At 45.8% G+C, this 16726-nt stretch overlaps 1 protein-coding gene across 1 annotated transcript; it reads left to right on the plus strand.

Annotated features, from left to right (window-relative positions):
• The first annotated feature begins 532 nt into the window (after positions 1 to 532).
• Positions 533 to 10477, plus strand: ddx54 (DEAD (Asp-Glu-Ala-Asp) box polypeptide 54). The gene is made up of 20 exons (XM_018740290.2): positions 533 to 655; positions 1515 to 1641; positions 1754 to 1824; positions 2372 to 2560; positions 3482 to 3531; positions 3637 to 3678; positions 3888 to 3983; positions 4077 to 4198; positions 4472 to 4533; positions 4626 to 4757; positions 6315 to 6525; positions 6617 to 6748; positions 7141 to 7362; positions 7447 to 7520; positions 7860 to 8057; positions 8389 to 8540; positions 8633 to 8746; positions 8829 to 8936; positions 9121 to 9218; positions 9710 to 10477. Exons 1-20 carry the CDS (start codon positions 533 to 535, stop codon positions 9943 to 9945), a joined length of 2559 nt encoding a protein of 852 aa, XP_018595806.1. The 3' UTR covers positions 9946 to 10477.
• The last annotated feature ends 6249 nt before the right edge of the window (positions 10478 to 16726 follow it).

The following is a 16726-nucleotide window of genomic DNA, read 5'->3' on the forward strand; positions in this document are numbered from 1 at the left end:
AAATTTACTGTAAGACACACAGCAACCTGTCGATAGCTTTCGTCTTTTTTTTCAATAATTGTTTTGTGCTGTTCTGCAGGTCTTCCTTTAACTATATGCCTCGTCTTTATTGAACTGAATGTCTGAGTAAATAACATTGCAAATACAAAGAATTTGTGTGCAGACTATACCAATAGTATTACTGGTGCTGTTGCTCTGTTAAGTAAATTCTGGATGTATAATGACATTTTCTCTTGTGATTAACCCTTTACACTTAAGAATAAAGTACAATAACGTGAACAGTTCACTGTATGTAACCGTGTGTACCTGGGGCGGGGGCGGAGCCAAGGCGTAACGTATTGCGTCACAGGGAACGAAGTGCGTCATCCGCTGATGGGCCGGCCCGTGCCGGGCGGACACACGTGCTCCAAGATGGCTGCCATGAGGTGGCTTCGGTAAGGGAGACATACCTTTTTAACTGACCGTAATTGTATTATTTTTGTACGACGCTCTGTGTGGAAAAAGAGGGTTTCCGTTTGCGGTCCGCGGTGTCATGGCGCAAAGAAAGAGGAGGCCAATGAGGAAGAAGAGGCGCTCGGGGAGCGCGGAGCTCGACGCCGGGGAGCTGGACGGAGTGCAGCTCGAGCTCACGGCTCACGTGGACGCGGAGGATGGCGTGAGTGCCGCGCGAGCAGCTAAGACACTGCCCAATAAGTTAACAGCTCTGCTCTTACTGGAATAATTATTAAATTATAGTAGTAATATTATGTTTATTATTCCTGCTGTTTCCACGCTGTGCCGTATTATATATATTACTTGTATGCTAATACATAATGTCATGATGATGATCCTAGTAGAGTTTACTTTAGTAACACTGTGGGCTTCGACCCTTCAGGCCACCTCAGTGTATTCATTAATAAGTATTATCAGTTGGTGTACTGTTTCACTCACCCTTCTATCCAGAGAGACTAGGAGTATTGCCCCAGCCAGTGTATCTTCCCTGGGACACTTAACTGTAAGTACTTCTCTCATGGCTACTGCTGCAGGAATGGGCCTCGAACCAGCAACCTTCAGCTTACATGTGTCCTCGACTCCTACAGCACCTGCTGTCCTGACACTTGCGTCTGTGAAAGAGCAGAAGTGGTTATGTCAAGGGCAGCTGGTAGCATAGTGGTTAGAGCTACTGCCTTTGCTTTGGACCAAAAGGTCGCAGGTTTGATTCCCACCCCTGGCTGTAGTACCCTTGAGGAAGGTACCTGTCCTAAAATTACCCAGCTGTCTAAATGGGTAAATAATTGTATGTACTCTATTGCAAGTCACCTGGGAGAAAAGTATCAGCTAAATGAGTACATGTAAATGTCCTGCAGGGTAACAGTGTGACACAACTGGTAATTTTCCCCACTCAGCTTAGCTGAAGGGACTTGCTTATCACACTTTTTTAAATAATTAAAGTATGTTTTTTCATTTATGGTTCCTTTTTTTACCTGTTCTTCCTCTTGCATCAGTTGGTAGTATTCATCACGTTGTCTCCGCAGCCTAACAGAAAGCTGCCGCGCTTCCCCGCTGCTTCAGAATGCCTTTCGGATGTGGAGCCTGACACCAAGGAGCTGGTCCGAGCCCAGAACAAGAAGAAGAAGAAGTCCGGAGGCTTTCAGTCTATGGGTGGGAACCAGCCTTCTGGGATATTATTGAATGTGACTCTGCAGATAGCTGCTGCTGAACTGGCCACACTGAGTCCCTCATGGAATATACCGATGTGTTGTGTTTATTTCAGGGCTCAGTTACCCTGTCTATAAAGGAGTCATGAAGAAGGGCTACAAGGTTCCCACTCCGATTCAGAGAAAGGTAATCTTATATGTTGCATGTGTGTTGTTGCAGTCCTGTGCTCTTTTGCCTAGGATGAATCAAGGTATCGGTTTCTTTATGTTGCAGTCGAGGTAGGGGGGTATTTCACCAAACCAGATATGTTCATTGGCCAGCTGGCAGGTCAGTTGGTCAGCCCAGCTGACTTATCCTGTAGTCCAGTAAACATACAGTACCAATGAAATTTTCAGTCAACTTGGATAACACTCGTATTGGGGGAAGCTGGGCAGAAGAGTAAAAGCAATGTAACCCACAAACGTCCGACACCTCTGGGAGCTCCTGCAGAAGAGCTGGGGATACGTGGCGTCTCATTGGCTCATGGAACTTGTTAACCAGGAATCCTGTGGTAAAAATATAGTTTCCAGCAAGTGGACTCAAACTGCTGCCTAGTGCTGTATGTTAGTCTTGGGTCAATGTGTTTATGGTAGTTATGCTAAGCAGGTTATCTGGCGCTGGTGAAGTACCGCCCTAGGTAGATGTTGAGTGAGGAGAACCGGCTCATTTGAATACACTTACTTACAACCTTCAGACAATCCCTGTGATCCTGGATGGCAAAGATGTGGTGGCCATGGCGAGGACAGGGAGCGGGAAAACGGCCGCATTCTTGGTTCCCATGTTCGAACGGCTGAAGGCTCCTCAAGCCCAGACGGGTGCTCGGGCCCTCATCCTCACACCAACCCGCGAGCTTGCTTTGCAGACCATGAAGTTCACCAAGGAGGTGAGAGCAAGCTCAGCATGTTTGCCACTGTAACCAAAATCTCTTTGTCAAGTCTTTGCCGATGCCTGTAGACGTCACCCTTGGTTGATAGAATGATCCACGACAAGGTTCACAAACGTTGGGGCTTATAGAAGTCATACAGCTGCCACTCTTTCTTTCTTTGTTTAATTCATTCAGCTGAATCTTTTCTCCAGGGCAACTTACAATTTTAGGTTTGAACACTAGGCATCTTATATAATTCTAAATACAGCAGTGTAATTTTTACCGTATCGGTTAAAGCTAAGTACCTTGTTCAAGGGGACTACAGCAGGAGGTGGGATTTGAACCCGAGTCCTTTTAACGCAAGGTGGCAGCTTTGACCCATATACTGTCTGCTACACTCAGTGCTATTAAACAGACATTATCCTCCCCCCCCCCCCCCCCCAGGGACCACTTAATGTGTTTTACTTGCCTATCTACTTGACCACAGTTTGTCAGTAGATATCGAGTTGTATGAATCTTTAAGATCTTGAGTTCTCTTAAGTCCAAGCTTTTTGTCACTACATTAACTACGGTCTGGATATTTTACACCTGGGAGAAATTTGCACATGGGGACCTTGAGGTAGCTGGATATTTTAATGTCAACGGCTGGCACTTTGTAACATGGGGCAGCAGGTGGCCTAGTGATTAGGCTGCAGTCTTGCACTGTACAGACCCAGGTTTGAATCCCTACCTCTCGCTGCAGTACTCTTGATCGAGGTATTTACTTTGGATCGATACAGTAGAAATGACCCACCTTTACAGTTAGTTACCGATTAATGCTGTGAGTTGTTTTGGAGAAAAGCGTCAACTTTTTTGATGCAGATGTTTGAGTGACAGCGTTCCTTTGACAGTATGTATGTCTGAAAGGGACACAACCCTTTGTGTTTCAATGTTTTCTAGCTTGGCAAGTTCACCGGTCTCAAGACTGCACTGATTCTTGGTGGAGACAGGTAAGCTTTAAGTGTTGACAGCTTTATTGTACAATTATTTAGTGTTCACTGGGATGGGTGGAGAGGTCTGACACATGATCCATCCATCCATCTTGTTCTTTTCAGGATGGACGATCAGTTTGCAGCTCTGCACGAAAACCCAGACATGTAAGAACCAAAATTCAGGTTCCGTATTTTCCATGCATGCCTTTTTTTTTTTTTTTTTTTTGATGTTTCTTAATGCTGCCCTATACCGTATTATCAAGTTAATACAAGTTAACAGGGATAATTGCCATCCTTTCTTTCAATAATTGTGTAATTTTTTTTTAAGAATTTTGTATGCATAAGTAACGTGACCATGCTCTCTGCACCTGAAGAATTATTGGCACCCCTGGTCGTCTCATGCACGTCGTTATGGAGATGAACTTGAAGCTGCAGAACGTGGAGTATGTGGTTTTTGATGAGGCTGACAGGTGAGCACATGCTCCCCACCTTCCTTCCTACAGTTCCTGCGTAAAATATCAAGATAATCTTGTAAAAGTGTGTTTTCTTGTCTTCCATTGCAGGCTCTTTGAGATGGGTTTTGCAGAGCAACTCCAGGAGATCATCAGACGGCTCCCGGACATGCGGCAGACCCTGCTCTTCTCCGCTACTCTGCCAAAACTATTGGTGGAATTCGCCAGAGCTGGTGAATCCCTTAGAACAGTCTAGAACAACTGCAAGAATGTGGTCAGAGTAAAGTAAATAGAATAAAGCATCTTCAGTTCACATTTTATTATCTCTTGATCGGTTACTAATTTTTTTCCCACCTATTTTTTTAAGGACCATTGGTTGCATGTTGAGCTACATCTTCAGCCTGATTCTTGTTTGGATTTGCTAAGGAAGCTTTTGATGTCACGAGATTCTTGATGTTGTGCACTCTGAGAGAGGATTGGCCTGTTGCTATTTTTATATGCTCCAGGGTTGACTGAGCCAGTGCTCATTCGGCTGGATGTGGAAACCAAGCTGAGCGACCAGCTCAAGGTGCGTTTCCTCTCTGTCATTGCTTGAGGAGATGCAGAGATGCCTTAAACCCTGTCTGTACAACCTTTGACCTGCTGCCATCCCGTCCACAGCTTTCCTTCTTCCATCTGCGCGTGGATGACAAGCCTGCCTTACTGCTGCACCTTCTCCGGAACGTGGTGAAGCCCCAGGAGCAGACCGTGGTCTTTGCAGCCACCAAGCATCACGTGGAATACCTAAAGGAGGTCAGTAGTGTCGTTTCTAGTCTCCGTGGACTCTCTTCCTGTCTTGTGGACAGACTGTTTCCTTGAAGGAAACACTGGATTGCATTTGAGTCTTTGTGGCCTGCTTTTATATGTTGAGAAGTGCATGAAAGCATTTCAGGCCTCTAACTTTATATTTTCTTTGACACCTATAGTATGCTGTCTGCCATATAGTAATAGTGTAATTGTTGCTTTTTATCCTGATTTCTACCACAGACTTACTTTTACACAAGTGGTACATTTCATTTCTGAAAATCTTTCGTGTATTCTGTGTATGTGTAATTTGTTTCACAAGGTGAATTCTTGTAAAACTCTTAATGAGAATTAATTTCAGTAGAGAAAAATAATTTGCTCCTGGGCCACAGTTTGCTAATTTTTTTTTGGTCAAATGTGCAAAATCTTGTAAATAATGAGAAAAATCTGATTGAAAACAAAGGCAGTCAATAGAATATCAGGAACACTAACACAGTAATTCAGATATGTGATTACTGTAATCAGTCATAATGCTTTTAAGCTCTTTCTGCTCATCTGTCTGTAATGTATCTTTTTAGATGAATAAACAATATCTGACTTTAAAATTACTTCAGTTTTAAACAGATAAGTATGGCTCATTTACATTTGTTTGTTTAGCTGACATTTCTCTCTGAAAGGACTTCCAATGATGTACCCATTTAAACAGTTTGGTCATGTTTACTGTATCAATTCATGGTAAGCAGAGAGGAAGAAACTTGTCGGTGGGCACAGAGCAGAGATACAACTGTGATGAACAAAAGAAGCCGTGTGCGCTTCTGTCTCCTAGTGCCTGGACAGTGCAAATGGACGTTGGTTCGATCCCAGCTCAGTATGCTTGGAGTTCACATGTTCTCATGTTTGTATTAGTTTTCTGCCAGGTGCTCTGGTTTCCTCCAGCAGATCAAAGACATGTTTCAAGTAAATTGGTAACTCTAAATTGCCCTATGTATGTGTGTGTTAGATTGTTGAGGAATATAAGTAGATGAATGATTGTAGGGAGTTTACTGCAGCGTACATAGCATTGTATGCCCATTGTAGGGGAGGCACGGTGGCATAGCAAGTAGTACTGCTGTCTTTCAGCGCCTGGTGGCCTGCTTAGTCTGTATGGAGTTTGCATGTTGCCTTCATGTCTGCGTGGGTTTCCTCTGGGTGCTCTGGTTTCCTCCCACAGTCTAAAGGCATGCTGTTCAGGTTCACCCATTGTGTGCAAGTGACAAAGTGAGTGTGTTCCACTGATGTATGAATGAGTGACCCATTGTAAGTAGTGTACATTACTGCAGTGTAAGTCATCTTGGTGAATAAGGTGGGGGGCTGGCAACACTACATAGAGTTCATTGGAAGTCGCTTTGGAGAAAAGTGTCTGATAAATGTAATGTAAATGTATGCTGCATTAGATAAAGGTGTCAGCTAAGTACTAGGTAATAACCATTATAAATTGCTCTGGAGGAAAGCATCTGCCAAAGGGATAAATGTAAATGATGGACCAAGATAGAAGTGTTTGCAAACTTTGCCTTGTTTTTCTATTAGCTCTTGACCTCAGAAGGTGTGGAGTGTGCCTACATCTACAGCTCCTTGGACCAGACTGCCAGAAAGATCAACATTGGACGCTTTGTGCACCGCAAGGTCATGGTGCTCCTGGTCACCGATGTGGCAGCACGCGGTATTGACATCCCCCTTCTGGACAACGTCATCAACTACAACTTCCCATCCAAACCAAAGCTGTTCTTGCACAGAGTTGGTGGGTAGCTCAGTATGCCAGAGCGGGCAGGCGAGGGATGGGCTGGGGCCACCATGAGTGCCTCTCTGCATCTTCTGTCTCCATATGACAGGTCGAGTTGCCCGGGCTGGTAGGAGCGGGACGGCGTACAGCCTCGTGTGTCCAGATGAACTGCCCTTTGTTTACGATCTTCACCTCTTTCTGGGGCGCCCGGTCCAGTTTGCTCTTGCTGACCACCCCAAAGGTTTGGGCTTAAACTGTATCAGCATGATCTAGATCAGGGAACAATGCTTACCAGTGGTTGCACAGCTGAACTTTTCATGAAAGATTTCTACATAGTCCCATTCTTATACTCCTGTGAGGGATATGTACATTAATTGCTACACTAAAAAAAAAAAAACATTCCGGCTTTCAAAAAAAAGGGGGGGGGGGGGGGTGTTAATTTTAATTGTTTTTCTTTGGGTAAAAGTGACAGATTAGTGCTATATAATATTACTTATTTGGTTTAGTTTTCATCAGATATGACTTTGCAGTGCTTAAATAAGTTTGAATTATTAATAAACTGTCACCACCCTGTTCCTGCTTCCCTTACATTCTCCATCGCCATCTGTTCTCATGTTTCTGGTCCGCTTCCAGATGCGGATGGGTTGTTCGGTCGCGTCCCTCAGAGCATCCTGGATGATGAGGAGTCCTTGCTGATCACAGCCCACGAGAACTCACTGGACCTCCAAAACCTGCGGCGAGTGGCTGAAAATTCCTACAAGCAGTACATCAAGTCGAGGCCCAATCCATCCGCCGAGTCCATCAAGCGGGTCAAGAACACAGACTTCTCTGGAATGGCTGTCCACCCGCTTCTGGGTAAATTTGCTGGTTGACTCTGTTCTTCCCTGAGAGCATCCTGTCTGCGTGTACGGGGTGTAACAACCTTTGTGTGTAATTCAGGCTCAGGGCTGGAGAAGATGGAGCTGAGTCGGCTGCAAATGGTCGACAGTATCAAGAACTACAAGTCAAAAACTGTAAGTTCAGATACCTGTAATGCCGTCCAGGCCACTGTTGTGTCCTAATCTTGAGTTCAATTCAGCTGATTCACCTTCATTGTTCTTTTACAAGTATAACAAAATTGACAATACAAATAAATGATCTTCTGTATATAGTGCTGCTAAACAATTCGGGGAAAAAAAGAAAAAATTACAGAATAAATGGTACAGTACTATTAGACCACTTTTTAAAAGTTGGATCATTTCCTAATATTGTTTTTGTTGTCTTTTAATTTTTCACTGTCTGCAGGATCTGTAATAGAGTAAATTTGTCCAATGTGTCCCACTTTATTTGATATATTGCTGTTTCTTGCTTAGACTATTTTTGAGATCAACTCCAGCAACAAGACAACAGCCAGTGGGGTGATGCGTGCTAAGAGAAGCCGGGACAACAGCCTGGTGGACAAGTTTGCACAGGCCCGGGAGGAACGGGCAGCTGAGATGCGGCTCAGCCAGTCTGCCATTCCCAGTGTCCTGCCTGCTGACCAGGAGCACAGTGAAGAGGAAGACATGCAGGTCTCTATCCTGGCCTCTTAATCCAAGCTCAACTTGTGGTATTCAAATACAGTGTAGGACAATGATTACTGATGGTCTGTGAGCAAAGCTCATTGGCAGTACATTGCCAGGCACATGATAGCATGGGATGAAGACAGTATTATTGTCTTTGTCCTGCTCTGCAGGCAGAGCTGTGATTAAAAATTCTGACATGTGCTGTTGGTTCAGGTTCTAGGGGATGCTCTGAAGTTGAACCCATGACCATAGTACTGTTTTAATAGGATGTGAAAAGGTGTAAATGCTGAACAATGCCTTGGGAAATTTCTCTGCTAAAAAACTGGTTTATCCCTAGGGAGTCTTCTCTGAAGTTGTTGGTGGAAAGAGGAAGAAACAGCCAGAAGATGATGATGTCACAAGGCCAAAGAGCAAGAAAAACCGACAGTCTTCCTGTGACCCAGAGTTTTACATTCCATACAGACCAAAAGACTTTGACTCAGAGAGAGGGTAGGCCAGGACTCTGATTTTCATTGCGCTCTTGTTTGGTTCTACCTGTGTCTTTATATACCTACTGTTGGACACCCTCTTGTTCTTGAAAGGCTCAGCCTTGGAGGAGAAGGGAGCACATTTGAGAAACAGGCATCTTCTGCAGTCCTCGATCTGATGGGGGATGAAGGCGACCATCTGAACCATCATAAAAACATGATGAAGTGGTAAGAAAACTGATCGTAATGCTGGTAAACTTATTCTTTTTTTGGTACAGCGCAGACTTTTACTGGATCTCTATCACTACAGGGATCGGAAGCGGAAGAGATTTGTGCATGAGACAGGGAAGGAGAACAAGAAGAAAGTGAAAACAGAAAGTGGACAGGTGGTCAACCCCTCCAAGAAGAAGAAAAACTTGTATCTTTGTGGTCTAGTTGGTAGTTTTGTGGTGTTAATTAGGGTGTTTATTGTTAACTGTGGTTGTAATAAGAGATTCTATGGAAATATTTCCTGAGGTTCTTTGTAAATGGTCATCAGAGTTTATGTGAAGGTAGAGCACTGATTGCTGGAGGATTTGTTTCCTTTACCGTGAATCCAAAAGTTATGAGGAATGGAAGAAAAAGTACAAAATTGACGACGGTGCTTCTGATTCTGATGGAGAAACTGGAGGCCCCAGGGGACGGAAATCTGGTGTGGGAGGTAAGGATGCTTTATGAAATGTGTCTGTGTATGATTCTCTAGGGACACCTGGGGTTTGTGGTCATGGAACAAGTTTACAGCTTTTGACTTCGGTTTTAATTTTATTCATCTACTGTCATGGCATAGTTTATTTGGTGTGCTGTGTGTATTTAAAGTTTTGGTGCAGGAAATTTAGTTTAACAGGGTCAAAAGACACAGCTGTCCATCCAAAGGCATGTGCTTCAGGTGAATTGGTGTCTAGATTACCCTTAGGGTGTATGTGTAGTGAATATGTTTAATTTCCATGCAGTGGACTGTTGTCCCACTCATGGTATACCCTACTGATGATGATCCATACTTATGCGATAGGCTATGCACCGCTGCAACCCTGCACTGTACAAGAGGTTATTGATAATGGATGGAGCAAGGCATCGTAGCTTTGTGGGGTCATGACTATTTTGTGTGTGCCCTCATTGGTAACACCATGTCATCACCCATGTCTTTGTCTACAGGTCACCGGGGCAGGAGAGTGGCCCAGCAGACCAAGGGTGGCCTACGGGTTCGCTCGGAGCTAAAGAGTCGGGAGCAGATTATGAAGGGACGCAAGATAAAGTCAAAGCAGCAGTTTCTGCAGAGTGGTGGCTTCAAGAGGTTCCGAGCCAAGAATAAGAATCGCCTCAACGAGATCAAGAGGTCAGGATTTGGTCGGGGCACCACCAAGAAGGGCAAGCTGAGGAAGAAGCTGTGAGACCTGGAGACATTGTTGACTTTGACGGTGCTTTTGAAGCCTGCAGTCTTCAGGGACAAAAGACAGTTGTGTATCATGCTTATCCCTGGATCAGCCAAAGAGTACAGTCATTGACAAGTGTTAAATGCTGTATGATTATTTGACCTGCATGATTTTCTCATTAGCTGGTTCTTGGAGATGGTTGGGCTTTTAAGTTTTTCAAAAGAGTTGCTTTGCTCCAAATGCTGCATGCCAGAACAGTTTCCACAGGTTAATACTCTTTCAAGTGAGCTGTACGTGTGGAAGAACTGTGCCTCTGGCTGTCCTTCATGTGGGTGTGTTGAGCAGAGACCACAGAACTCATTTTGTTCTGGAGCTCAGCTCCAGAACCACAAACACCGGTTTGGGTTTCTTGTTGTTACCTTACTATCCAGGTGGACATGTATGGAACTAGTGTGTATAAATTGTGCGTGAAATTGGAATGTGTGCTGTAATATCTGTAACGATCAACATCTTGACTGCTGCACTTACTGAATCCCCCCCCCCATATTTACTTAGCAGATGCTTTTCTCCGCCGGTGCATTGTGATTTGGGCGGTGGTCGGGGCCGAGTGCCCGGCCGACCCAAACCTCGGGCGCCAACTCTGGTTTTTGGGACTTGGAATGTCACCTCACTGGCGGGGAAGGAGCCTGAGCTGGTGCGGGAAGTTGAGAGATACCGTCTAGATATAGTCGGGCTCACTTCCACTCACAGCTTGGGTTCTGGAACCACTCTACTCGATCGAGGGTGGACTCTCCACTATTCTGGCGTTGCCCAAGGTGAGAGGCGGCGGGCTGGTGTGGGCTTATTAATAGCCCCCCAGTTCAGCCGCCATGTGTTGGAGTCTACCCCGGTGAATGAGAGGGTCATCTCCCTACGCCTTCGGGTCAGGGAACGGTCTCTCACTGTCGTTTGTGCTTATGCGCCTAGCGGCAGTGTAGAGTACCCGGCCTTTTTAGAGTCCCTGGGGGGCGTGCTGGAAAGCGCTCCCACTGGGGACTCTGTCGTTCTACTGGGGGACTTTAATGCCCACGTGGGCAGCGACGGTGATACCTGGAGGGGCGTGATTGGGAGGAACGGCCTCCCTGATCTGAACCCGAGCGGTGAGTTGTTATTGGATTTCTGTGCTAGTCGCGGTTTATCCATAACGAACACCATGTTCATGCATAAGGGTGTCCACCAGTGCACTTGGCACCAGGACACCCTAGGTCGGAGGTCGATGATCGACTTTGTAGTCGTTTCTTCTGACCTTCGGCCATATGTTTTGGACACTCGGGTGAAGAGAGGGGCTGAGCTGTCAACTGATCACCACCTGGTGGTGAGTTGGATTCGATGGCGGGGGAAAAAAGCTGGACAGACCTGGCAGGCCCAAACGCATAGTGAGGGTCTGTTGGGAACGTTTGGCGGAGGCCCCTGTCAGAGAGGTCTTCAACTCCCACCTCCGACAGAGTTTCAACCAGGTCCCGAGGGAGGTGGGGGACATTGAGTCCGAATGGACTATGTTCCGCTCCTCCATTGTCGGTGCGGCGGTTCGGAGCTGCGGCCATAAGGTCTCCGGTGCCTGTCGCGGCGGCAATCCCCGAACACGGTGGTGGACACCGGAAGTAAGGGATGCCGTCAAGCTGAAGAAGGAGTTCTATCGGGCCTGGCTGGCTCATGGGACTCCTGAAGCAGCTGACAGGTACCGACGGGCCAAACGGAGCGCGGCTCTGGCAGTCGCCGCGGCAAAAACTCGGGCTTGGGAGGAGTTCGGTGAGGCCATGGAGGAAGACTTTCGGTCGGCCTCAAAGAGATTCTGGCAAACCGTCCGGCGACTCAGAGGGGGGAAGCGGTGTTCCACGAACACTGTTTACAGTGGAAGTGGTGCGCTGCTGACCTCAGCTGAGGATGTTCTCGGGCGGTGGAAGGAGTACTTTGAGGATCTCCTCAATCCCTCCGACACGCCTTCCGTAGAGGAAGCTGAGGCTGGGGACTTGGAGGGGGACTCGTCCATTACCCTGGCTGAAGTTGCTGAGGTAGTCAAAAAACTCCTCGGTGGCAAGGCTCCGGGGGTGGATGAGATCCGCCCCGAGTTTCTCAAGTCTCTGGATGTTGTGGGGCTGTCTTGGCTGACACGCCTCTGCAGCATCGCGTGGAGTTCGGGAACGGTGCCTCTGGACTGGCAGACCGGGGTGGTGGTCCCTCTTTTTAAGAAGGGGGACCGGAGATTGTGTTCCAACTACAGGGGGATCACACTCCTTAGCCTCCCTGGGAAAGTCTATGCCAGGGTACTGGAAAGGAGAATCCGACCGATAGTCGAACCTCGGATTCAGGAGGAGCAATGCGGTTTTCGCCCTGGCCGTGGAACACTGGACCAGCTCTATACCCTCACTAGGGTGTTGGAGGGTTCGTGGGAGTTTGCCCAACCAGTCCATATGTGTTTTGTGGACCTGGAGAAGGCATTCGACCATGTCCCTTGTGGCATCCTGTGGGGGGTGCTTCGGGATTATGGGGTTCGGGGCTCGTTGCTACGGGCTGTTCGTTCCCTGTATGACCGGAGCAGGAGCTTGGTTCGCATTGCCGGCAGTAAGTCAGACCTGTTCCCGGTGCATGTTGGACTCCGCCAGGGCTGCCCTTTGTCACCGATTCTGTTCATTATTTTTATGGACAGAATTTCTAGGCGCAGTCAGGGAACGGAGGGTGTCTGTTTTGGTGGCCGCGAGATCTCGTCTCTGCTTTTTGCGGACGATGTGGTCCTGTTGGCTTCATCAAGTCAAGACTTGCAGCGTGCACTGGGGAGGTTTGCAGCCGTGTGCGAAGCGGCGGGGATGAGAATCAGCACCTCCAAATCCGAGGCCATGGTTCTCAGTCGGAAAAAGGTGGATTGCTCCCTCCGGGTTAGGGGGGAGTTGCTCCCTCAAGTGGAGGAGTTTAAGTATCTTGGGGTCTTGTTCACGAGTGAGGGAAAAATGGAGCGGCAGGTCGACAGACGGATCGGTGCGGCGTCTGCAGTAATGCGGTCATTGTACCGGTCTGTTGTGGTGAAGAGGGAGCTGAGTCGTAAGGCGAAGCTCTCAATTTACCGGTCGATCTACGTTCCTACCCTCACCTATGGTCATGAACTCTGGATCATGACCGAAAGAATGAGATCGCGGATACAAGCGGCAGAAATGAGTTTCCTCCGCAGAGTGGCTGGGCGCACCCTTAGGGATAGGGTGAGGAGCTCAGTCACCCGGGAGGAGCTCGGAGTAGAGCCGCTGCTCCTCCGCATCGAGAGGAGCCAGTTGAGGTGGCTCGGGCATCTGTTCCGGATGCCTCCTGGACGCCTCCCTGGGGAGGTGCTCCGGGCTTGTCCCACTGGGAGGAGGCCTCGGGGCAGACCCAGGACACGTTGGAGAGACTATGTCTCCCGGCTGGCCTGGGAACGCCTTGGGGTTCCCCCAGAGGAACTGGAGGAGGTGTGCGGGGAGAGGGAGGTCTGGAGTACTCTGCTCGGACTGCTGCCCCCGCGACCCGGCCCCGGATAAAAGCGGAGGAAGATGGATGGATGGATGGATGCTTTTCTCCAAAGCCACTTCCAGTTAACACTAGTGTTTTCAGCCCACACCTTATTCACCAAGGTAACTTAGACTGGTAGATACACTACTTACTTACAATGGGTCACTCATCCACACATCAGTGAAACACACACTCTCTGTCACTCACACACTATGGGTGAACCTGAACAGCATGTCTTTGCACTATGGGAGGAAACCAGAGCACCCGAAGGAAACCCACACAGCAACATGCAAACTCCACACAGCCACAGGGATCGAACCCGCATCCTCTCACACCACCCAGGCGCTAGAGATGGAGGCGCTACTTGCTGTACCACGGTGCCACCTTGCTTCAGAAATGCAACCTTAGAAAACCCTGACCACACACCCTCATGTGTCTTACTATCTTCCTGTTTGTATGATGCTGTAGGTCACTTACCTGCCACACAATTTGTTTCACTGTATTAATATGTAACATTCATTATTGTATCTCAGTACAGTGCCCTCTACTAATATTGGCACCCTTGGTAAATATGAGCAAAGAAGGCTATGAAAAATTGTCTTTAACACTTTGATCTTTTGTTAAAAAAAATTCACAAAAATACTCTGCTCTCATGGATATCAAACAATTGCAAACACAACACGGGTTTATCCAACCAAAAAAATCTTTAAATACATGGGTTGCACAACTATGGGCACCACTGTGAATTCATATAAGAAAAATATATTTGAAGTATATTCCCTTAGTCATTCATCACAATGGTTAAGACCAAGGAATATAGCTGTGATGTGCGGTAAAAGGCTGTTGAGCTTCAGAAAATGGGAAGAGGCTATAAGAAAATGCAAAAGCATTGAAAATGCCCCCTTCCACCATCAGAGCAATAATTAAGAAGTTCCAGTCAACTGGAAATGTTATGAATCAATCTGGAAGAGGATGTGTGTCTATGTTGTCTAAACGCACTCTGAAGAGGATTGTTCGAGTGGCCAAAAAATCTCCAAGGATCACAGCTTGAGAATTGCAGAAGTTAGTTGTGTCACCACAAGTTGTTTGGAAGGTTTCAAGAAAAAAGCCTCTACTCTCATCTAAAAACAAACTCGAGCATCTTCAGTTTGCCAGACTACTGGAACTTCAAATGGGATCAGGTTCTATGGTCAGATGAAACCAAAATAGAGCTTTTTGGCAATAAATATTTGGAGCACACAGAGAGGTAGCCATATGGAAAAGTACCTCATGCCCACGGTTAAATATGGTGGTGGCTCTTGAATGTTTTGGAGCTGTTTTTCTGCCAGAGGACCTGGACATTTTGTTAGGATACATGGCATCATGGAGTCTATCAAATATCAACAGATAAATGAAAACCTGACAGCCTCTGCCAGAAAGCTTAAAATGGGCTGTGGTTGAATCTTCCAGCAGGGCAATGATCCAAAACGTACACCAAAATCAACAAAAAATGGTTTACTGACCACATAATCAAGGTCCTGCCATAGCCATCCCAGTCTCCTGACCTGAACCCCATAGAAAACCCATGGGCTGAACTGAAGAGGAGAGTCCACCAGCGTCAACCTCAAAATTTGAAGGATCTGGAAAGATGCTGTATGGAGGAATGGCCATGTATTCTCCAACCTCATCAGACATTACAGGAGAAGACTCAGAGCTGTTATCTTGGCAAAGGGAGGTGGCACAAAGTATTGACTAAAAGGGTGCCAATAATTGTGCCACACATATATTTAACAAAGATTTTTTTTTGTTGGATAACCCTGTGTTGTGTTTGCAATTGTTTGATATCCATGAGCAGAGTATTTTTGTGAATTTTTTTAACAAAAGGTCAAAAAGTTAAACAATAAAGACAATTTTTCACAGCATTGTTTGCTCATATTTACCAAGGGTGCCAATATTAGTGGAGGACACTCTAGTAGCAGAAATGGGAACAAGCTGGTAGCGTGAGTGAGGGATTTTCGTTCGGTGATCCATCACAGCCAATCACTATGCGATCATGCAACCGATGTCATTTCCGGTTTGCGTTCGTTTCTTTCGCGCCTGATGTGATAGAAGTTTCCACTTTGAATTTTGATAATGGTCTCTCAGCATATACTTTTATAACGTATATCTTTCCAAATATTGTGAATTTTTCGATCTGTCGGAGGTTATTTTCTTAGTCGGCAAAAAAAAGACGGAGAAAAGTTGCCTCAGCCGAAAACTTACACATTCTTTTCATTTTTATTTCAAACATACATGACGTCTCGTTTAACTAGGTGTAGTCTGAGGTAAAAAATTAAAAAGAATAAGAAAGAACACTTTTAGAGGTAAAAATCTGAACGTGAAGTGGAAGTTCAACCAACAGGTATTGGTACTTACCTGAGATTTTACAAAAACTGCCATTTGGAAAGCAAGGAAGGTGGTGAAGATACGAATTGCCGGTTCATTAATATTTAAATGTGTTAAAGAAAATTAATTATATTTAACTGCTAAATTACTGCCTGGGTAACTCGTGGGGATGGAACTGAAATGAGACATTTTTTGGTTGAATACAAGATACAGCTGCAGTTTTATTTTCACGACTCAATGTCAGTCACCATCAGGCATCACTCACTGTATTTCAAAGCACCCGCTGTTTCGAGTTGAACCTCGAAAACCGGCCAGATGATCACTTCTGATTCAGTCACTCACTGGAGTAACTGGGTAAGAGAATATACTTACTGTATCTGGAATGAAATCGTGGTTTAATAAAATAAAATGCACACTGTACATCAGCATATGTAACTTTTTGTGTTTTAACTGCTTACACTTAATAAAAGAAAGTATTTAATGTTTAATTTCCATCGAGTATTGTAACCCAACGCAGTAATTAATAATCTTTCGTGTACAAGTTGTTGTTGGTGGTTTTCTTCTTCTTCTTCTTATTATTATTATTATTATTATTATTATTATAATACTCAGTCAATTTGCTAATGCCTTTGTCCAAGGTGACTTACATTTGGATGGTGACCTCTTAACCACTGTGCCATCTGCTGGTGCCTAATGAATGTATGTTTCTAGACCCTGACTGGAAAAAAGTGGAAAAGGATCAAACTGGTCTCATCTTGTGGTCATCACTGCATTACTTTTAAATGTAGAACAATTTACTCATTCCTAAACTAACAGTTTAGAATTCCCTCGTGTCTTTTCATATTAAAGTTGACAGCAGGTGGCATGGTGGTTTGCCCAGTCAGCCGCCTGAATGAAAATCCTGCTCTTACTGTAGTAGCCT

The sequence above is a fragment of the Scleropages formosus genome, chromosome 6 (genome assembly GCF_900964775.1).
Source record: "Scleropages formosus chromosome 6, fSclFor1.1, whole genome shotgun sequence".
NCBI classification, from domain to species: Eukaryota; Metazoa; Chordata; class Actinopteri; order Osteoglossiformes; family Osteoglossidae; genus Scleropages; species Scleropages formosus.

What these genes read in the sequence shown, in the direction of transcription:
- ddx54 (XM_018740290.2), top strand. Translation starts at nt 533, where the DNA reads ATGGCGCAAAGAAAGAGGAGGCCAATGAGGAAGAAGAGGCGCTCGGGG. An exon ending in CCATGAAGTTCACCAAGGAG is followed by an intron (nt 2,561 to 3,481) that starts GTGAGAGCAAGC and finishes AATGTTTTCTAG; the next exon opens with CTTGGCAAGTTCACCGGTCT. An exon ending in CTGCACGAAAACCCAGACAT is followed by an intron (nt 3,679 to 3,887) that starts GTAAGAACCAAA and finishes CTGCACCTGAAG; the next exon opens with AATTATTGGCACCCCTGGTC.